This window comes from Schistocerca gregaria, chromosome 3 (assembly GCF_023897955.1).
Source record: "Schistocerca gregaria isolate iqSchGreg1 chromosome 3, iqSchGreg1.2, whole genome shotgun sequence".
Taxonomy (NCBI): domain Eukaryota; kingdom Metazoa; phylum Arthropoda; class Insecta; order Orthoptera; family Acrididae; genus Schistocerca; species Schistocerca gregaria.
This window is the reverse complement of record NC_064922.1, coordinates 268,717,548-268,740,454: the sequence shown is the minus strand read 5'-3', so window position 1 is coordinate 268,740,454 and position 22,907 is coordinate 268,717,548. Positions and strand designations below refer to the sequence as shown.

The 22,907-nt window shown below is 40.5% G+C and overlaps 1 protein-coding gene across 8 annotated transcripts in view; it reads left to right on the top strand.

Moving 5' to 3' along the window:
* LOC126353943 (chromodomain-helicase-DNA-binding protein Mi-2 homolog) overlaps nt 1–22,907 on the top strand; it is a 357,465-nt gene that overhangs the window by 314,999 nt on the left and 19,559 nt on the right. For 4 of the 8 annotated variants that reach the window (XR_007565244.1, XR_007565243.1, XM_050003226.1 and 1 more), the window contains exons 27-33: nt 7,809–7,850; nt 8,070–8,164; nt 8,411–8,502; nt 14,613–14,811; nt 14,894–15,073; nt 17,343–17,792; nt 18,036–18,256. Coding sequence is in view for 5 of the 8 variants with exons in the window: in XM_050003226.1 (XP_049859183.1) it covers nt 7,809–7,850; nt 8,070–8,164; nt 8,411–8,502; nt 14,613–14,811; nt 14,894–15,073; nt 17,343–17,792; nt 18,036–18,256 (1,279 nt within the window). In the remaining 3 variants the exon portion in view is untranslated. The remainder of the gene's footprint in view (nt 1–7,808; nt 7,851–8,069; nt 8,165–8,410; nt 8,503–14,612; nt 14,812–14,893; nt 15,074–17,342; nt 17,793–18,035; nt 18,257–22,907) is intronic. The other 4 variants (XR_007565245.1, XM_050003229.1, XM_050003228.1 and 1 more) reach the window with 1 other exon arrangement.

Below are 22,907 nucleotides of genomic sequence, written 5' to 3'. Positions count from 1 at the left end.
ATCTGCTGGAGCCCCATGCACCAATCTGCCCATTGCGACAAGTCCCGTTGTTATAACAGGAGACTTGGGCGATGTGTCCACGTCCATAGGTGAAGGAGGCGAGTAGAGTTGCTCCGACAGATGATGGTCATCTGGTTCCTGCATGGACACATCTCCTGTTGGCGTCAGTTCTTGTGCTGGCACCTAGATTATGGTGAGAGGACTGCATTGTGAGTAATGAGAGATTCCAGGATCCTGAGCGTCAGGTAGAGCCGAAGGTGGTGTAGCGGCATCCGGAACAGGGGTTGCCGGCACACAAGGCCGAAGCTGGTCCGAATGACACACTGCAACACCCGTGTCCGTCTGGATTTCATACAGGTGTCAGCCACGGTGTCGTAAGATGCAGCCAGGACTCCATTTTGGCCGCCTGCCATATCCCCGTATCCGTAAAAGATCGCCGGCGATGAACCGGCCAAGCGAAGGCACCTGTGGCCATGAGGTGGAAGGCCGCAGAAGATGAAGTAGGTGCGGGGCTGTCGGCCATGTCAGAGCTCAGCCAGGCTGTGGTCGCCCATGGGGGTGGAACAGTAAGAAGGAGAAATTGGAGTAGCACATCAGCAGCAGCAGAAGAAGAAGTCAGGAGTTTCCTCATCTGAGCTTTAAATGTGAAGACCAGACATTTAGCCTCACCGTTTGACTGTGGATGGAACGGAGGGGCCGTGACGTGCATAACGCCGTGACAGGCACAAAAATCCACAAAATCGGAAGAGGCAAATTTTGGACCATTATCAGTAACAAGAGTAGAGGAAAGGCCTTCCAAAGGGGAAAGGGGAGCTAGAGCATTTGTGGTGGCCGCGGTGGTATGCGACGTCCAACAGACAATGAAAAGAAAGTTAGAGTAGGCGCCAATAAAGAGAAGCCAATAAGTACCTGAGAAAGGTCCTGTGAAGTCAGCATGAATACGCTCCCAGGGCTTCTCAGGCGAAGGCCACGGTGACAAAGATGACTTCGGGGCAGCGGCCTGTGACGCACAAGGGTCACAGGCAGCAACCATGTGTGCGATTTCAGAGTCGATGCCAGGCCAGTACACATGACGGCGCGCCAGAGATTTTGTGCGAGACACACCCCAGTGCCCTTGGTGAAGGAGGCGCAAGACCGGAGGATGCAAAGATGCAGGTACCACAACACGTGACGAAGCATTGTCGGTGGAAAGGAGGATAACACCATCCCTAGCCGTGAGGCGGTAACGCAAAGCATAGTAGTTCCACAACAGATCAGAAGTCTTAGCGGCCGACGGACAATCTGGCCAACCCTTTTGAATACAGCGTAAAACCTGGGAGAGGGTAGGATCAGAACCCGTAGCAGGCGCTAGCCGGTCCCCAGTGATGGGGAACCCACTGCTCGGCAACATCCAGGTGGAAACACAAAAGTTTGTCCCTATCGAATGCCAGATCAGGACCCATGGGAAGGCGAGACAGTGCATAAGCATTCGCATGTTGAGCCGTCGGCTGGAAATGAATCTCATAATTGAAACGACACAGGTAAAGAGCCCAATGCTGGAGGCGGTGTGCAGCCTTGTAGGGAAGGGACGTTGATGGATGAAACAAGGAAGCAAGTCGTTTGTGATGAAATTTGGATCCATAGAGAAAAATGCCAAATTTATGAAGAGCATAAATAATGGCCAAAGCTTCTTTTTCAATTTGAGAATACTTTTGTTGGGCATCTGTGAGCATTTTGGAGGCATAAGCAATGGGTTGTTCAGAATTGTCAGAAAAACGGCGTGCAAGGACTGCACCAACCCCATATTGAGAGGTGTCCATGGCAAGAACAAGATGTGGGCTCGGTCGATAAGTAGCCATGCACGGGGCCTATTTCAGCATAGTCTTCAATTTCTGGAGAGCCGCAGCGCATGATGTGGACCAGTGAAAAGGCACATTTTTATGCAACAGGCGATGCAACAGCTGAGCCACTGAAGCAGACAGTAAAAACCTGTGATAGTATGCTATTTTCCCCAAGAAAGCCTGCAGTTCCTTAACAGACATAGGGCAAGGAAGGGCATCAATCGCTGCGACAGTTTGCTGAAGCGGACAAATACCATCCCGAGAGAGTTGAAACGCCAAGTACGTGATAGATGCCTGCAAAAATTTTGATTTCTGAAGATTAGACTTAAGACCAGCAGTCTGCAAGACAAGAAGTGTGCGGAGATTCTGAAGATGTTCTGCAGTGGTGGAGCCAGTGACAACAATGTCGTCAAAGTAATTTATACACACAGGGAAGAATCGCTGAAAGAGAGCAGGGGCGCTGGCAACCCCCAAATGGCAATTCTTGGTATTGATACAGGCTGAAAGGCGTGTTAAGGACCAGAAACTGCTGGGAAGCCGCGTCGAGAGGAAGTTGATGATAAGCTTCTGACACGTCAAGTTTAGAAAAATACTGGCCTCCAGCAAGCTTAGTGAACAATTCTTCAGGTCGAGGCATTGAGCATTTACAGTGGCTTTTGAAATCGCCACACAGACGAATATCACCATTGGGCTTAGCAACGACGACAGGAGAGGACCACTCACTGGAAGTGACAGGAAGCAAGACCACTGAAGCAGTGAGACGATCCATTTTACCCGATCATGAAGGGCCACAGGAATGGGTCGAGCCTGAAAAAACTTAGGCCGAGCAATGGGTTTGAGCGTGATATAAGCTTCAAAGTCGTTTGCACAGCCTAACCTAGGAGAAAAAAGGGACGAAAATGTCGTAGACAAGGAATCCAATTGAGCATAAGGAATAGCATCAGAGATGATATTGACGAGTCATCTATGGAGAACCCAAAAATGCGAAAGGCATCGAAACCAAAAAGATTCTCCGTATTACTATGGTCGACCACAAATATGGGAACAGTGCGAACGACAGATTTGTAAGATACCTCAGCATCAAATTGTCCCAAGAGAGAAATCATCTGTTTATTGTAAGTCCGTAATTGCCTAGTGACAGGTGACAGGATTGGAGAACCCAACTGAATATATGTCTGAAAATTGAGGGTAGTGGCAGCAGAATCAGTATCCACCTTCATGCAAACATCCTGACCAAGTATTTGTACAGTGAGGAATAACTTCCCTGAAAGGGAAGAAGTACAATTGACAGACAACACAGAAGCAGAATCAGCGTCATGTGCATGTAACATCAGGTATGCATGCGGTCGGATTTGCAAACGGATGACACATGACCCTTCTTTTTGCATTTTTGACACATGGCCCAACGTCGGGAACAGTTCTCTCGTGAATGTTTTGTAAAAAACCGCAGACATGAAGGAAGTTGCCGTGGGATTTGCTGCAGTTTCTTAGAGGTTAGTTTATGGTTAGGCTGAGGCTGCGCTTGGGAGCGTACTGTGGCCACGTCGGCCGGCGGGGCAGGCCACACGCTTCATCAACAGCGCACAGAGGTTGTACGTCCCCGACGTCACCCCCTGCCTCTATTTGCGCTCCAGGGGTGCGAGAAATTTCAAAAGACTGAGCGATGGACAGGACTTCATCTAGAGTCGGATGTGCCAACTGAAGAGCACGTTGCCTAACTTCTTTGTCAGGAGCCGACCAGATAATAGCATCCTGTACCATGGAATTGGCGTAGGATTCTTTGTGAACGTCAGTAACAAATTGACACTTTCGACTGAGGCTGTGAAGTTCAGCAGCCCAAGTGCTGATTCGGTTGTTTTTGACAACGATAAAAGGCAACACGTGAGGCCGCCAATGCGTATGCTTTTGAAAATATATGGACAGAAGGGAGCACATTTCAGCAAAGGACAAAAACGCAGGATCTTTCAAAGGAGCCAATTGCGACAACAACCAATACATTTGAGGTGAAATCCATGAAAGGAACAGAGACTTACATCTTTGTTCATCAGCGACATGAAATGCCAAGAAGTGCTGCCGAAGACGTTTTTCGTAATCAGACCAGTCTTCTGCCGTCTCGTCATAAGGAGGAAAAGGAGGAAGAGACGACAACGAGAGACGCTCTACATTTGATGCCGCAACGAAATCACGAATCGCAATTGTGAGCAGCATTTGCTGTTCAATGAGACCTTGCAGTAGTTGCTCTAAAGTAGCATTGGAAACCTGTGGGTCAATGATGAAAAAGAAAAATTCACTGCCTCATCGCCAATTGTTATAACGTCAAGTTGAACAAATATATTTCAAGGATGAGACAATACATGTAAGTCACAGATGAAGTAAACAAAGTAAGACGTATGTACACTTTAACAGTCGAATCAAAACTGAGTCCGAGTCTAGTGGCCGCTACCTGGCTGGCCACTTAGGCGAAGCCCTCAGTGAAAAGAAACACTGAATGTTAGAGGACTGTCTCGAAAACCATATAGTTCATGTGACACAAATGCCATACTCGGATAACTGTCCCATTCCTTGTACCAAAGTCTGACACTTGCTGAACCATCCTACAAATTGGCAACTGTTGGTTGTATCAAAACCTTTTATCTTAAAAAACAGTAGAATGTGCATGACTGTAAGTGTTTCAGCCAGGAAAGAGTGGTCAATATAATGTCTGTTTTGCCCCAAATATATGCAGCAGTTATTCTTATTGACAGTTTGTCTTCTGCAAATTGTTTAATGTTCCTGCTGGTGCAGTGGCTGATTTTTTCATTTTCATCCCTGACCAGTTGGAATTTGTGCATATTCTGCAAATACTTTTTCACCAAGAAGACATTAAATCCTTATCTTCCTCCCTTCAAATACACAAGTCCCATATTCTATCAAAATTGTATTTACAGAGACAAAACTTACGTTCACAACAAAATTGTTTGTCAGTCATCAGTAACATTTTTTAATACCTAAGAAGGTGGCAGAAAATGAAAAGATGTATTGCTGACGTGAGATTTCCTTTTTGTAGTGTGGAAGTAAAGCTGTAGACAAGTTAAGTAAGTGCTGAAGATACCACAGGCATGCTCTTTTCAGTGGCCTAATACATTTAATAAGGACTGTGATGATTTTGCTCTGTGGAAGTGTGAATTCTGTACCAATATAATTAAGGCACCAATTAAGAGTTTGTGTAAGTTCATAAATAAATCCTACACAGCAATACTTATTACATTTCATTTTGTTAACTTCTATACTGAGCTACTGTAAAATTACAGTAATTGTAACATTCTGGTATTTCTTGCCATTATTCTGTGCTTTGCTGCACTTGACCTTTTGACTGCCGTGCACAGCATAACTCGCAACATGCCACCGCTTGAATGGTGCTTGTGGACATGGTTAAACACGGCTTCTGGGCTTTCCTTAAGCACTAGAAACGCATTTGTGTGTCCCGTTCTCCTACCCTCTCAGTGCTGTGGATAACTTAATTCCATATCTCAGCAAATAAAAAAAGTTTTATATTATTTATGCACTGATCAGCCAGAACGCTGTTAATACCAACCTACTATCAATATAAACTTGTCCAGTAAATAGCAGTGTCACCTGGTAAGGAATTAATACTTGTCAGACACACACACAGTGCATATAGCGTCGGTGAGACTGCTGTCTGTGTGTACAGTAGGGAAGGTGCACAATCCATCCGAGTTTGACCGAGGACAGATTGTAATAGCCTGGAGGCTTGACAAGAGTGTTTTGGAAACTGCACAACTTGTCAGGTGTCCGAGGAGTGCTGTGACGAGTCAACTCGTGGTGAAACCAAGTCCAAACATCATGGTGTTAGACAGCCACCTCTTATTAAAATTGCTAGACATTGTAGACTTGACAAATTGGTAAAACAGGATAGGTGGTGAACTGTGGTGGAACTAACATCAGACTTAAAACTGCTGGGTGAATAAAAGTGTGTGTGGACACACAGTGTATCAAACACTCCTAATGACTGGCCTCCACAGCCAACAACCCATGCATGTGCCAGTGTTACTAACACATTAGCAATTACAACTGAAATGGTCACATGATCATCAGCACTGAACAGTGGCAGAGTGCTGCATAGTCTGATGAATTCTGATACCTTCTTATTCATGCTGATGGGAAGGTACGAATTCATCATCTTCCAGGAGAACAACTCCTTGACACCTGTGCTATGGGGCAAAGACAAGATGGCAACAGCCCCATTATGCTCTGAGGAACATTCAGGTGGGCATCCATGGGTCCAGTGCAGTTCGTGGAAGGCCCCATGACAGCCAAGGAGTATTGTACACTGATTGCAGACCACATACACTCCTTCATGATGATCATGTTTCCTGATGGCAGTAACCTTTTTCAACATGATAACGCACTGTCAAAAATCCAGGAGTGGGATGGAGAGGTTAGATTATTGCAGTGGCGAGTTCTAATTGATATGCCCCCCTTCACTTACCAGATATGAATCCAATGAAACACATCTGCGAACGTGGAATCAGAGCTCATCGCTCTCATCCCTGGAATTTACAGGAATTTGGTGACTTCTGTGAACTTCCTCATTTTGTACACAACATTGTAGGAGCTATAAGCAACCATATGCATAGTATACACAATGCAGTTTTTTTCCTCTGCAAACTATTTAAAATTTTATGCAAGGCTTTATTTTATTTGATCCAGTTCAATTACTATGATGAATAACACAAAGAAATGCAGTCCTTTATTGAACAAATGTCTCAGGCTGTAAGATGTTTACACATCAATTTTTTTCCAAAGAAATGTTTTCCTTAAAATAGGATAAGTATTTCATAGCAGCATTAGACAAGCAGTACAGTGACAACATAGCTGGGCTCAGCACAGAATGCAGAGAGCAGATCTGCTGCATCATCAAGAGGTTAATTGTGTCTGGTGCCTTTTTAAAATCTTTTTCCAGGAATCAGTCGATGTAGATTTTCTCGAGTATTTTAAGAGTTTGATTATTAAGAGAATCATAACAATGTAACACCCATAGCCGCATAAAATTTGAAATGTTTTATATTTCAGTAAGCAGTAAAGTACATCTTTAGATACAAGTGACCCTTTCCTAAAATTCAGATTTTAGCAGTGTCCAGTTTTGTCATTATACTCTCAGTAGTAATCATATCTTTATCTGTAGTGCACAAATATAGTGCTTGCTGATAAGAATATCTAGTGCAGAATTTATGTGTGTATTGTGCGCGCAAAGTGAAGACATATAGCGATATGAAAAATTAAAGATAACTTTGAGCATATCAGAAATTTTCTGGAACAAACGTTATAAATTGCTTACCTTTTAATAGGTGCATGCAGTCTAATAGAAATGAATTCTCATTAATTTATTGTTCCTAGAGTTTGGCCACTGAGAAGTTTGTTTGCCTTTGATACTGGTTTCTCCCTCCAACACTGATATTTACTAGGCTGCAGCTGGCAAGTTAGAAAAATTAAATGATATCCCATTTCTCAGTGTAACACCTAATTCGAATTTAAGAACTCGTTGACAGAGTAGGGCAAAGAATTTAAAGTTTCCATCACAGTAAATCACATTAGATAAATTATGACCTTTGTTTCAAAAAATTAAAATGGCAGAGCTACAGAGATAAATTGATGAGCCAATGAGCAAGGCTAAAAACGTTGTCCAACTGACAATGACGTCTTCTTGAAATTTGCAGTAAATTGTTTTTGTGAAATCTATATGTTTCAAGGTCATTTAAATTTAGATGGGATAGCTATCATCATCAATTAAAATGTATGGTTTAATGTTAGGGTGAACTTTATTACTAAAGAGAACATTAGTACCTCTTAGTGAGACAATATAAAGTTACCATATAGATTTGAGCAATATTATTTGTGTGGTGCTTTAAAATGTGTGCTGCCGCATTTCTGTTGGCTCTCACTCCTCACATTGCAGGCTATATTTCACTAAATGTTTTTCTGTTTCAGATGATGATAAAGAAGATGATGACTTTGATGAGAAGAATGATGGTAAGTTGTTTTCTTCCATAGCCATATCACATATCTATTAGTAAACAAAGCTGCAGATCACAGACAAAAACATTATCAGACCTTCAGAAACAGATTATAATTGATATCTAAGAGTTTGTTATATGTAAGTAGTTCTTGGTATTGTTTATTTATTTATTTTCCAGTTTTAGTGCTTTATTTCTATATCAATAAGCAATTTCTTAAATTTCTAATTTACAGATGCCAGTCGCCGTAGTCGTAGGCGACCAGAAAGGAAAGAGGAGCGTGACAGACCACTACCGCCACTTCTTGCTCGTGTTGGTGGAAACATTGAGGTATATACGTGACCAACCCCCCCCCCCCCCCCCACCACCACCACCACCAAATAGTATATTTATTTTATGTCATAGGAATTGGCATAAATATTGATGGGAATTAATTCTTTCAGAAATGTCATAAACTCATGTTAGAAATCAATTATTCAGTCAGCAGTACCTGTGCAGAAACTAGTATTTACAACTGAATTACCACTATTGTGTAAGAAGTGAGTCCTACTGATCAAATTCCTTTATTTTGAACAGGTATTAGGTTTCAATGCCCGGCAGCGTAAAGCATTCTTGAATGCGATAATGCGTTATGGCATGCCACCACAGGATGCTTTCAATTCTCAGTGGTGAGTATAAGAAAAGTAAACTAAATATTTGAATGTTCAGTCCATACTTCGAAAAAGGTAATAACTCTTTCTGAATACTTGAAAGTTGCACTCTAGTTAAATAAAATGGTAGCAGTCTATTGAAACTGGAGAAGTGCCTGTTTTACTGTAAAACATATAAAACTTTCATACTAATGGAAGCCAGGGCTCGTAGTAATAGCCAGTGTTGCCAAGGGTTAAACCAGAACTGAACAGAAAAAGAATAGATAGCTAATCATCTCATCATATTGAGGAGATGTTGAGTCCAGCCTTAGTTGCCAGAGATGGTGGTCGTGTGTGCGCGCGCGCGCGTGTAATAGAAATAAGAGATGGACCGTGATTAGTTACTTTGCTTGTTTCAAAATAAGAAAAGAAAACAAGCAACGTGCAATGCAAAGTACTCGAGAACAATTAGCGCACAGTAGCTTGTTAATGTTAGCAGAGTGTTGTTGCTAATGACATAGTTCAGGTCTGACCTATAGTGGTATTTGATGCAAACACAGTTCGAAATACCACCACCTAATTTTCCACATTAATAGTGCCTTTATTATACCACCTTTTGAGCTTGAGCTTTAGCTAACGAACAAATACATTATTATTTTTTATTTTATATATATATTTTTAATTCTTCTACTACGCAGCATTTATATCTCAAATAGACCACTCAACTAAGTTTTCGATATTTATATGCAGAAAATAAACCTATTTCAACTTCTCTTGATAAAATAGCTCTTGTGGATATAGTTCGCTACAAAATAGTTTCTATTAAGTAATTACATGTTTTCGCATTTTGAGGCAGAATTCACATTTTATTTCACACATTTTGTGAAATGCGAATTTTTTTTCAGTCTGTACTTTTTATTATACCATGACCAGGAAATTTACGCTCTACATTTTTCTCAGTTCGCATGTGAGGCATCTCATCACTATGGCACATGATGCTGATGGCCTGTAAAAGCAACTGAGTTTTATCCACCTTAATATTTGCCTTATTTCAAATTAAATTTGCATTCAGAATTGGTAATGTGTTTGTTAGAGATGACTCTTCACAGCAACAAATATGACCTCACCATAGAATCTGATGCATCCTGTTTGAAGATTTCACTGATACTTGTTCCTTGATTCAGACATCTTTTTTATTCTATTAGTATGCGGGCGTTACTACATTCAGTGAGTGATACAATTACTATGACTTCACCGTATATGTTTCAAATACCAGGTTAACATTTTCTCTTTCTGCCATGTGAGGCTGTGTGTTCCTCTCTATAATGAACATAATTAACACTCTTCTCTCAAAGTGTTAATCACAGTTGGCTATCATGCCTATGGAAGAGTCTCCTAATCTGAAAACCTACATGTGCAGGGCATACTCTCTATTAGAATAACCACTTCCTCTGTGTATGGTGCATGCCTAATACATTTGGTGAAGAGTGTCATAAATTTCATCCAGAACTGTCTGACCCTCTGGTTTAATCTCTCACCTCGAGTCCAAACCAGAAGACTGTGATTAGTTCTAGGAATGAACAAGCTGTGCTTCCACCCTTTGATTGAGAATGGCCTCCATGCTGTCATCGCTGCTAAAATGAGTCATGATTCATAGCTATTTGTGCCTTCTACACATATTGGACAAAATCAGTTCAAGCTCCCACCACACCAATATAGTGCACATTAGATATCATATCATGATATGATCGCCCAGACCAAAATGAGATATTACCTGCAAACACTATGGAGGAAAGGAAAGATGAAGAAGAATGGGAAGTTAGTGAAGATCACAATCAAAGGACTCAGAAACAACAAAGCTCCAGTGGAGGACAGAATAACATCAGAATTAATCAAGAAGGGAGATGAGAGCTTACACTTAGTTATATTAACTGATTCAGTTGATATAAGAGGAGGAGACACTGCCAAAAGAATGGAAATTTGCTATAATATGCCCAATATACAAGAAGGGAAGCAAAATGGAATGCGGTAACTACAGAGGAATCAGCATGTTGAATGCAGTGCATAAGGTGCTGTCCATCATTATCCTTAGAAAATAGCAACAATTCATAGAGAACAACTTGCAGGAGTACCAAGCTGGCTTTCGACCAAACTGATTGGACAATAGATCACGTTTTCACACCAAGACAATTGTTTGAAAAACATTGGGAATATGATAAAGATATCTACAACCTGTTCTTCGATTTTCAATGGTGCATCTGACAGCATCCACATGAATACTCTATACAATGCAATGTGTGATTTCAGAATCCCTGAGAATCTAGTGAGAATGGTGCAAGCTTGTATGGAAGAGTCAAAGGTAGCAGTATGTTTCCGAGGAGCCACATCAGAAACATTCGAGATTGAGACAGGCCTCAGACAAGGGTATGCTCTCTCATGTGTTCTGCTCAATGTCATCTTAGAGAAAATAATAAGTGAGTAGGCAACAGAAGTGGGCTGGAGCAGCGATGGATGGTAACTTCAGTTGTCTGGTATATGCAGATGACATAGTACTACTAAGTGAATCAAAGCACAAGTTGAAATAAATGTACTAGAAAATGGACAATTATGTGTAGAAGGTTGGGCTCAAAGTGAATAGAAACAAAACTGAGTTCATGGAATTAAGAAGAAGGCAAGAGCAGGAAGAATTTCTTGAGATAGATGACAAGAGGTTCAAGAGAGTAGACCAGTTCAAATACTTGGGATCTTGGGTTACCATGGACAACAACATAAAAATGGACATAAAGGGAAGAATAGCAGTGGGAATTAAATGTATGCATTCCCTCAGACAGACACTTGGCTCTAAATTGATCTTAGTGAACACTAATATGAAAATCGACAACACAGTGATATGCCCAGCAGTAATGTACAGTTCAGAAACATGGAGCATGACTAAGCTAGAAAGGGAAAAACTATTAATATTTGAAAGAAGAGTAATGAGGAAGATATGGGGACAAATTTTTAGATAGCGAAGAATGGAGGAGGAGGAAAAATTAGGGAATCTACTTTCTGATGCGACAACTGACTATCCTACAGAAGATAAAGAGCAAAATAATACAATGGGTGGGACCTGTAGCCTGTATGCCAGATGGAAGACAGGCAAAGATGGCACTAGCGGGGAAACTAAACAACAAATGCCCCATTTGATGACAAAGGCAGCGCTGGATGAACGACCTGGCGAAGGAGCGAAGGACCTAGCAGCCTTGGGAATTGAAGACACCTGGAGGAAACAGGGGCACAAAACAGGAAGGAATGGAGGCAGTTTCTGGAAGCAGCACGTGGTCTGCAGGGCCTGTGATCGCTAAATATCTTCTCTATATATCATGAAATCAGTTTCCTTGAAGTGCTTCATTATCTTCCAAACATTGGAACTCCACAACTAGTGCATGCACATCTTTCGTGAATATCAGCCCTCGTCCTGACAGATGAGGCATGACTCAGATGTAATTTCACCAACAGGAAATAACTTTTATACAGTGAAACCCCACTTTCACACTTTTCAAGGGACTTAAAAAAGGTGTAAAATGCAGGAAAACGTAAAATGTGGAAAATAACATTTTAAGCTGTAACAGTTTTGTATAGGATATCCCCTTGCACTTAATGTATGATATTTGTACGTAACAGGCATCAAAAGACTTGTCAGGGACTTCTTTATTGTCTAATGTAGTTTTATTAGCTAATAAAAACCACTGATGTAACTGGAACTGACGACTGTCTGGGGAGTAAGAATGTTTGACTCGTTTTGTATGTCATAATCGATGTCTTTGAAAGCCTGCAGGTGTCCTTCAGTATTTAAATAAAGAAATACTGCACTACTTAAGTATTTTTTCATGCTTAGCACGACGCATTTCGAGAATTTTTTCTCATTGTCAAGTGCGCATATGTGTATATAAGTAGTTTGTATGGTGTTTGAATATGTGTTATTCTGCATCTCTTGCACTTTAGTTGTCTATTTGAGGTTATCAGGTACTGTGCCTTATCGGTTATGTAGGACACCCTCCCCCCCCCCCCCCCCCCCCAACAAACTCACACACACACACACACACACACACACACACACACACACACACACACACACACACACACACACACACACTGATTGATTGTGTAACATCACAAAAAATATATACATAAATACTGCTCTTGATAACAAGAATAAATTCTCAAAACATGTTTTGTTCAGCATGAATAAAAGTCATAACCAGCGCTGTGTTAAAACTAAAAACATTTCAGCAATGAAAAGTGATGAATCCCGGTGTCAACTAGCACTACAAGTGGCCATATGTCGAAACACACTAAATATGGTTCGACAAAGGTGTCGTGATGCTGACAACAATCACGAAACTGTTTTTGCGCCATAGAGACAGTTGGAAACGGTTGTGGTTGGTCATGATATTTTCATTTGAACGAACCTAGTTACTCTCATCAGCCATAACACGAAGTAGAGCTTGGCAGCAGCGAGAGATGTGGCATGATTTGTTCCAACTTTTATCAGTTCAAATCCGCTGAGTAGAACGCCTAGTGTCAAAAAACTTAACTGCATAATATTTGTAAACACTACTGTATGGCCAACATTATGCCAGTGTCATTTTATCTCTGCAAACAGTTTTTTGTGATGCATAAATGGCGGGAAAATTATAAATATGTTGACACAAAATCAGGTGAAAATTAACATTGTGGGCATAGGAAATTTGACGTGGGCGGTAAAAAATGTCTTAAATGCTGGGAATACATTAATTCTGGGAACGTAAAACTGAGATTATGCTGTATTTCAGGAAGGCATCTGAAAACAACCATAGAGTATCAATTTGCTTTCCTACTAGGCATCCATGCCATTCACTCTTGGATGAGAGCTTAGCACTTAGCATAAAAAGGCTGATGATCATACTTGGTAGAAAACTATTAAATTTCAAGTTTTGGTAAGAAGGCAGCCTGTTCAGAAGTTACTACAGCTAATCGTAGATGGTAGTCCTAGAAGTATTACATATTTGAGATTTTATAGGTGACATTGGCCTTCCATCGCATTGTATTTAAACTCCCATCATAGTAGGACATTTGAGTTAAACAACCATGTTGTTATGTTGAATTAGGGTGATTACAAAGATTTTGTATTAATGTGGAACTAAATAGTTCAAACAGCAGTGATTTGTAGTGAGAGTTGTGAAGTGTAAGATCGCAGGACACAGTGGTGCTAAAATTCATTTATGGATACCTATCACAGGTGGTGAACAAAAGCAAAATGACTATTATTCATATGCAGGAAAATCGTTTTAATTGTTGGCAATATAAAGAGGACAGGCGGGCCTATTGCCTTTTTAGTTCATATTGAAAGAGTTTTCTGCAAACACAAAAGACTAAAACATCAACAGTGCAAGAGGGATAGAGGAACACTATTTGTCACTACATTGCTGTAGCACTTGTGTACTTCCTATAACACATTTAACATACAACTCTGTGACATTCCTGTTCCAGCATCTTCACATCAATTTTCAGCAAAGAATTTTGATTGGAAAGTTTGATATTAATGTTTCACTGGTTTGCTAGCAACATTTTGTATTTTTAAAATAGTCTTTTATAGTTCAGTTTTCTGTAGCTTTTTAATGTCGTCAGCTATTTAAGAATATGTATCATAATTTAGATATTGTATATCTGTGTTTATGTTATTGTTCCTCAATTGTGTGGATATTCCGTAGTATATTAGTTAATTTCAAATGGCAGTTCACAAAATAACTACAACATGCAATTGGTCTGCAATGAAAAATATTCACAACACCATACAAATTAATAATAAAATGTGCTGTGACATTTTGCAGTAGCAGATGAAGTACAAAAATTCAATAAACTCTGTAGAAAATCTGTATTGCTAACTTCATTCATTTTAATACATACATGAAACAAAATCATCTTGTGTGGTTAATTGTCAGGATCTTAAACCCTGAAACAGCATACTGATAATTACCTGTGGCTCTCGGGTAACATATGTTGATTTTAAGTTGAAAAAATATTAATAGTTCTTTTAGAGCATGCCAGTTATTATCACCATGAACATGTAGTCACATTCAGATATATCTGTGTGTTTGTAAAGTATGAATGCTGTTTTATTCCCGAAGGTTTCTTGGCAGGTTGGTGCGCGACTTGCGTGGCAAGTCAGAGAAGAACTTCAAAGCTTATGTTTCTCTCTTCATGCGCCATTTGTGTGAACCTGGTGCTGATAATGCTGAAACATTTGCTGATGGCGTTCCCCGGGAGGGGCTTAGTCGGCAGCATGTGTTAACAAGAATAGGGGTGATGTCACTCATTCGCAAAAAGGTACAAATCAAGAAGAGATTTATAGTTAATATTAATCCTCTATTCAGTAAATTTATATTATGAGTGTCTCATTCTGTGACAGGTACAGGAATTTGAGCACATAAACGGTTACTACAGTATGCCTGAACTTATACGAAAACCTGTGGACCCTGTGAAGGAGAGCAGTGAAACACCAAGAAGTACCACAACTAGCACAAGTGCTACTCCAGCTACCAGTGCAGCTCCAAGCCCAGCACCGACGCTAAATAGTCAAGATGATAAGGTAACTAGCTATTCAGTGTTGGATTTTGAATGACCCACTCCTTTCACCTCGCAGAAAATTCCTGCCTTCAGTTTCCTTTGCCTTACTCTCCTGGCTTCTGATAAGAGAGAAGTTAACAAGCTTATGATTCTTTTCAGTACCTCTTTGATCCAACCCCTTTTCCCCAGCAAGTAGAACTTTCGCACATTATACTTGTCAATGTAAAGTTCGGATACATTTTTATGAATGTCCACTTATGAGTCTGTCTAAGTACTTCAGTTAATTCAGTTGAGAACAGTAACCCATCACACTGTTAAATGAAATGTTGTGCTGTAATGAGTAGTTCTGAGAAGGACCGACGAAGCACACACATGACAAGTGGAAGTGAGACTGGGTGAGTCGTAGACTCCGTGAATGCAGAACATTGTGCCTGCATGAAATTTTGCACGCTGTGGTGGACCATGGTCTAGGCCTCTGTTCCCCTGTTAAATTGCTCACAACATTCCCTATTGTCTTCCTTCATGCTTAAAATTAAATCCTAGCTAGGAGAAGTGTGTGCTTGGTCCAACAAAAGCACATTCTGAAATGGAGCTTTACTGTGACACCTACCAAGTGAGGTGACTCAGTGGTTAACACACTGAACTTGTATTTGCGGGGGATTCTGACCTGGATGGTCCCTTTAAACAGGAACAGGTCAACTTCTTTTTTCCAATTTGACATTGTACTCATATCTAAATGGTCTCGCATATGGCACAGGGGCATGTTTAGCTATTTGCTGCTCCTCGGCAGGGAAAGATACTTCCGCTCCTTGTTTCATCATACATGTACCACCAATTAACTTACATCTGTATGTAACTGAGTACCACGAGTGCTGCAAATAAGTAGTAAATACATGCGTATTGAACTCACCAAAATCAAGTCGGACAAAACTGTTTATGGTGTTCTTTCAAATTCGTCAGTCAAATTTTAATAGACTGTGGTCTGTCAGGATTTATGGAGAGGACAGCAAGACCAATGACTCTATCCTGTGACATCGATGGCCACAAATAATTATCAAATCTTTTGAGGAGTGAGAAAGAGAACTCTATGGAAAATTGGTTGCTCTTCATGTATGCTTTAAAATGAATCACCTCATACCTCAAAAATTCTTCAAAGTTGTCTTTGTAACACTGTTGCAGTTTTCTAGCACATCTGAATAGGTGTCATCTCGTCCAGAAAAATTTCTTTGGAACTCAAAATTGCTGTAAAACTCTTCCAAAGAGTTTTTTTCATTTCTCCAAATCGGGCAGTCTCTCTGTTGTAACTAAAAATGTATTCACCTGGAAACCTTTCCGTGCTTCAAAAGTAGTATTCAAGCTCGAACTATTTTCTCGGACGTATTCAAGTAAAGAATTGTACAACATTATCACAGTCCCAGTATCTGTATCAACACTTTGCAACAATTTTTTTTTTGTAGCGTTAGATGTGTTCAGTATTGCTGACCAAAAAGTTGTCATTATCACAGTTTTCAGCATTCCAATTTTTTTGCATCTGAAAGGAACCTTTTGAGTTTCATCATTATAAATAACTTCCAAAGCTGATACTATTTCTGCGCAGTTTATATTTGGACTATGGCAGACATCATTACTCCCTGACCAGCATGTTTGTTCTACTGAGACTGAAATACTTAATTTTTCCTGCAAAGAGGAAGGTGTAAATTTGTTGCAACAAATGGTAAAATAAGGCTGCTTAGCCACATTGTTTGCATTGTAATATGAGTGACCCCTGCATAATCACATTGCCTTAGTTAATTTATTAATGCGTCAGCTAATGTTTCTTACTTGTCCCCTGAATGTGGGACAAAATATAAATGTTTCTGTAGGAAATCCACGTTTTGATAAACAATGTAAAATAAAATACAGCTGATCCATATGTGGTTTCTCCTACCAGTAGTGGTTTATACATTTCGATGCACTCCAATAATAATTGTTTTGAACTCCTTTTCCACTTGACAAAAAACCTAACCTAACTCCTTGGTCTGTGTCACATGTGAGAGACTCTCAAGGACATTGTCAGTACTGCCCACAGGTGGCACAATATTTCCAGGTAGTGCAGTATATCCCCAAAGTTTTTGATGCTTTCAATATTATGGAGCAACGTGTCATTCGCTCCTATCTAGTCTATATTACTGAGCATCAGCAAATATGGCACAGTTTTGTTGATCATCTAGGGGCCACAGTATGTACCCAATTAAAAATGTTGCTTAGTAACATTTGTTACATGTATATGAAAATTTGAAATACCATTTCAGGCAGAAGATCTGTCTGGGCGTGAAGATAAGGATAAGGACTTGAGTACCACCAAAGAAGACAACGAGAAGAAAGATGAGCTTCCCTTAACAGCAGACCAAAAACCATCTACGGATGATCCTGAAAGGACAAGTCCTTCTGTTGACAAGCCAGAACCTGCTGGTGTGCCAGCTCCAGTTGAAAACTTGGGAGAAGTAAAAATGGAGCCAGATTCCACTGGATCAAATGGTGTTCCAGAGGAGCGCAAAATGGATGTAGAAACAGGAGCCCCATCAGGGGTCGTCCGTGATGACACAGAAGCAGAAAAAAGCTCAGAACAGCAAGATGCCACTCTCAGCTCTGAAATTAAAGTAAAGGAAGAACCAGGCGCTACCCTTTCACAAACATTAGTTAAGAAGGACGATGATGATGTTATGGTTGTCAAAGATGATGATGAGAAGAGGCCTGTGGAAGTAAGTATATTGGAAATCTTTAGTCTGAATCTTTTTTTCACACCATTTTGTACCTCAAAAAATTGCAGTGTTTCTGGAGGATTAAAAAATGAGGCTTTTGCATTGTTGTGTGGATCACAATTAGATTTTTGCTGCTTCATGCTAGTAGAGAGATAATTGTGGATTATAATTTATGTGCATTATCAGTATTATCACATGTGGAAGATGGTTTTTCCTTTGACAGAATCTCTTCCTTTCTTGCAGGAAAAGAAGGAGCTGTTAGTCAAAGATGAGATGAGGAAGGAAGAGAGTGTAAAAATTGTGGAAGACATGAAATTGGTTGAAGATCTCACTGGTCCAGATAAACCAAAGAGGAAGTTCATGTTCAATATTGCAGATGGAGGGTTTACAGAATTACATACCCTGTGGCTTAATGAAGAGAAAGCTGCTGTTCCTGGTCGAGAATATGAAATATGGCATCGTAGGTAAGTCAGATGTTTGGATTAAACAGGTTAGAGTTTTATGTTGGTATTACTCTGCCTGCAAATAGAGAAATTCATATAGGATCATGTAATGGGACTCAGAATGCTCCAAATATGACAGCCTGGAACTTACTTGTTTTGTCAAAAGACTTGCAAGTTAATCATGTTAGAAGATAGATTCCTTAGGGCTGGGACAGTACAAGGTTGACATAAATGCATGGATTTTTTTTCCATTTATAAACATTTACTTGCTTAGAACCAAATATTTCAACCCCTGCAGGTAATGACAAAGGACATATACAGGGTGTTAATCACATGATGTAGTTATCTCAGAGCTATTGAATTAATTGATTCTCGGATATTATCCTAGAGTTCCTCTGTGGTGTGAGGATTCGTTGTGTACACTTTGTCCTTCTGTGCACCCACAAGTAAAAACCATACAGTGTTAAATCAAGACTTCTAGCAGGCCAAATATTGTTACCAGTTACTCTTTAATCGAACATATCGTGAATTGCGTGCAAAGAAACTGTCCGTATAAGCTCTTGCTGAGCCCTGTTGAAAAAATGTGAAGCTTTATTCTCTTTCACTTAGTTCATTAAGAAACGGTTGCAAAATGTTTTGCACATATTTTTCACTTTTAACTATGGAAAATCCAGGATGGACTGTAACAATATTATGAGAAGGAAAGTTGCTACTCACCATATAATGGAGGTGCCGAGTCACAGATAGGCACAACAGAAAGATTTTCATACTTAAAGCTTTTGACCAGTAGCCTTTGTCAACAATACATATGCGTGCGCGCGCGCACACACACACACACACACACACACACACACACACACACACACACACACACACACACACACACACACACACTACTGCATTCTCAGGCAACTGAAACCACACTGCGAGCAGCAGCATCAGCACCAGTGCATGATGGGAGTGGCGACTTGGTGGGGGAGAGGAGGAAGCTGGGGCAGGGAGGGGGAGGGGTAGTAATTCCACCACCACACCCAGTCTTTTATTTATTTATTTTTCATCTATTACTGTCTTTTTCTCCCTATTTCTCTGCTTTCCAATGCTCCCCCCCCCCCCCCCCCCCCCCCCAACTCTCCCCTGCCCGCCGCCCAACCTGCAGCACTTCACTGTGTGCCATCCTCACCACACAATCCCTCCCCCACCCAGTCACCACTCCCATCATGCACTGGCGCTGCTACTCACAGCGTGGTTTCAGTTGCCTGAGACTGCGTGCGACTCTATTGTTGACAAAGGCCATTGGCCGAAAGCTTTAAGTGTGAAAATCTTCTTGTTGTGCCTATCTGTGAGTCAGCATCTCTGCTATGTGGTTAGCACCTTTCCTTCTCGTAATATTGTTTCACTTGTAACTGTGTCATTAAAAAAGAAATTAGGCCTATTATTCTGTCAACACTGACTGCACACCACACCACACCACACCTCTATTTTCTAACCATGAAGGGGTTCCTCATGAAGCACAACAGGTCTATCTGCACTCCATTGTTGACAGTTTTGGGAATTTACATACACATGTGAATGGAACCTAGAAAACAGAATGATATAATGATCCATTTCACCGTCATGCACTTGCTTTAAAACCCATTCGCAAAACTTTACCCTGTGTTAGGATTGCCAGGTCGAAGTCCTTGTACTATTGATACTTTATAGAGCCTTAGCCCAAGCAGCTTAGCACCTCTTCGTACAGAGGTGCACAATTTTTGTGTTTGCTGTGAAAGATGTTTAAGTGACTTTTCGGGGGAGCTCCTGTGAGCATTGTACTTTCTCATTTACACTTCTTGTATTGAACACTTCCCATTTCACAAAATTTGTTCAGTAATTTGTGAACTGTATCATGACTCGGGACTCAAAACACCTGGAAAGTTGGGTTCAAACGCTCTCTGAACAGTATGAGTGGACTCTGTATGCACATAGGAATCGTAAATAAACACTCATTGTGGAAATGAATAATTCACTGTTGCCATTGTTGCGTTCGCAAACTTCATTGCCTGCTCTCTGCTCGAATGACACTGGCCGACAAGGCACATATGTTTGTACAGCCTTCAGGCTAAAACCCAAAAAAGGGGCTGCAGTACAGTCACGCGGGACCCATTCGACTGGAAGGCAATACTGCAGGCAGGTGGTCATCAGATAAAGGAAACATCCTGTATTTAATATTACTGGCTCATATGCCATTATGAATGTTGGTTAACATTTCAGTCTCAGACCATTTCAGTGCCAGTTACGCTATTTGAACATACATTGCGTGACCAGCTTTGACTTGTGGCTAGTTCCCATGTGTACCATCAGAATCCAGAAGCTTAGTCGATCCATGGTAGGGGAACAGGTCTCTGACAGTATATAAAATACTATATGTATTAATAATTTTGAAATGTCTATTGAAGCATATAGTTCGCATAAGAAAAGACTATTAAAGTAATGCCAAAATGTTTCAAAATTAGTATTTGTCTCAAAATTAAAATTTTGAGCTCTTCCCCCCACTCATATGTCAAAAATTCCAATTATTGCAGTACAGAGACACATTTAATTCTATACCTCACTCAAAAGTTAATTCTTGAATGCATTTAAGCTCTTACCTGGACTTGTCATGATCATGACTTTACAGTATGTATTTAGACAGCAATACATAAAAGTTGGATGAAAGTATTATCCCTTCCAAAAGAATTCACACAATAACATTTAAAAACAAATTTCATAAAACACAATATTATGGAAAGAAAAGTTGCAACTTACCATGTAGGGGAGATGCTGAGTCACATATAGGCACAACAGAAAGACTGACACAAATAAGTTTTCGGCCAGCAAGGCCCTTATTAAAAAATAGACCGCACGCACGCACGCACGCACGCACACACACACACACACACACACACACACACACACACACACACACACGCACACACACACACACACACACACACACACAGCAGTATCAAGGAAATGTAGCAGAAATGAATTCACTCATACAATTGTCAGCACAGTCACATTGTATTCATATGATCACAATAGCACTGCATTGAGCATAATAATTTTAACTATGCCGTCTACGTAGGTGCAGTGTAGTGCTAAAAACACATGCTTCTACTGTAAAAGATCCAAAGTGCAATACAACATAACTATTCTCCTTACATAGTTATAAGCCATCAACTATGTGAATGGATTTTCTACTAATTCTTCCAGTGGTTAATTACTGAAATAGCAGTCTCATGGTTAATTCAGGGCAGAACAACAGATCCTAGTTCGGGATGAAACATTCCACATGGATAAAACACAGCTGAAGTTCATTTACAGCATTATATTCTCAATTTTAATGTGCATGTAGTTCATGAGCAGTCAGTCTACAAAACTGAGTGGTGCGAAACTGAGGTATAAAAGTTGTTCAACATGGTACTGAAGCTGTTGATACATAGAAAGATGTTAATAGCACCTCCAGGTTTGTCACTGAGCAAGTCCATGTTTTATTAATCGTATTGGATCTCTTGGAGTAATGGTGTGGGCATATTCTATACCAGACAGTGCTCTTGATACTGCCCATTGTTTGTGCTCAGCATTTCATCACATATCCACTTGTATCCATAGCTAACCGCCTTCCAACTGCAGTATGCCCATCACACAATGGTTACGTCGAATATGCTACAACACCCTGTTGACATTCACAAAATAAGTGTTATTTACAAAGATTTTCCAATACAAAAGCATTTATTTTGTTACTGTACTTAGATGACAAATGATTCCATATGTGTAATAATTTAACAAAATTTTAATATGATAATATTTACAAAAACTTAAACTCATGTATTTCGACAAGTTACATAAATAGTCAACAGGTGGCATAAGACTTCTCAAGTTGCGTGTAAGCACAGTCAGTACAGGAAATATAGTTCGGGGGGAAAATGCCTGTGCGTATAGCCTTAGTATTATTATTCAGTGTGTGATTACATAGTCCTCTTGGTCATATGCATGCCATCCACCCGTGTACCCCTTAATTCATGAGGAAAATTTCAGCAATTTTTAGCTCAGCATGTTTGGCTTAACATTTGCAAATCTTCTGCACAAAGCTGGGGTTATTTCTCTTGTCAGCAAGTCAGTGAGAGTGATTGACAAGACCATTGCGAATGTGAGAGTGACTCAGTTAGTGGAGGTGGTGTGGGTATGTTTGCAAAGTGAACTCTCAATCCTGCCCTGTCACAGAGGCATGCATCAGTTCAGAGTAACTATGAAGACAAGCAGATTATGGAAAGGGTACTGACTAGTGGCAAGTTTGCCAAGATCCATTTGCTATGAAATCTCGAAACTATTTTACCATTAAGTGCAAAACTAACGTGTATTGCCACTGCATCTCTCTTCCCTCCACCCTCTCGTCCCACCCATCCCCCTTCCCAAGCTCAGATCCTGGGTAAACTTTTGGAAGGAGAAATGCATGATGGAAATTATTAGGAGAGACAGGAAAACAAACAAATGAATAAAAAAAAACTTGTTGGTAGAGCAAAACTGTGTGCCGGACCAGCTCTCGGCCAGAGACAGTGTGGCTGAAAACCAGCCATCCCAGCTTTACTTATGTTGGCACATCATCTCCAACCTTCCAAAGTAATCCTGTGTACCTTGTGGGACTAGAACTCCT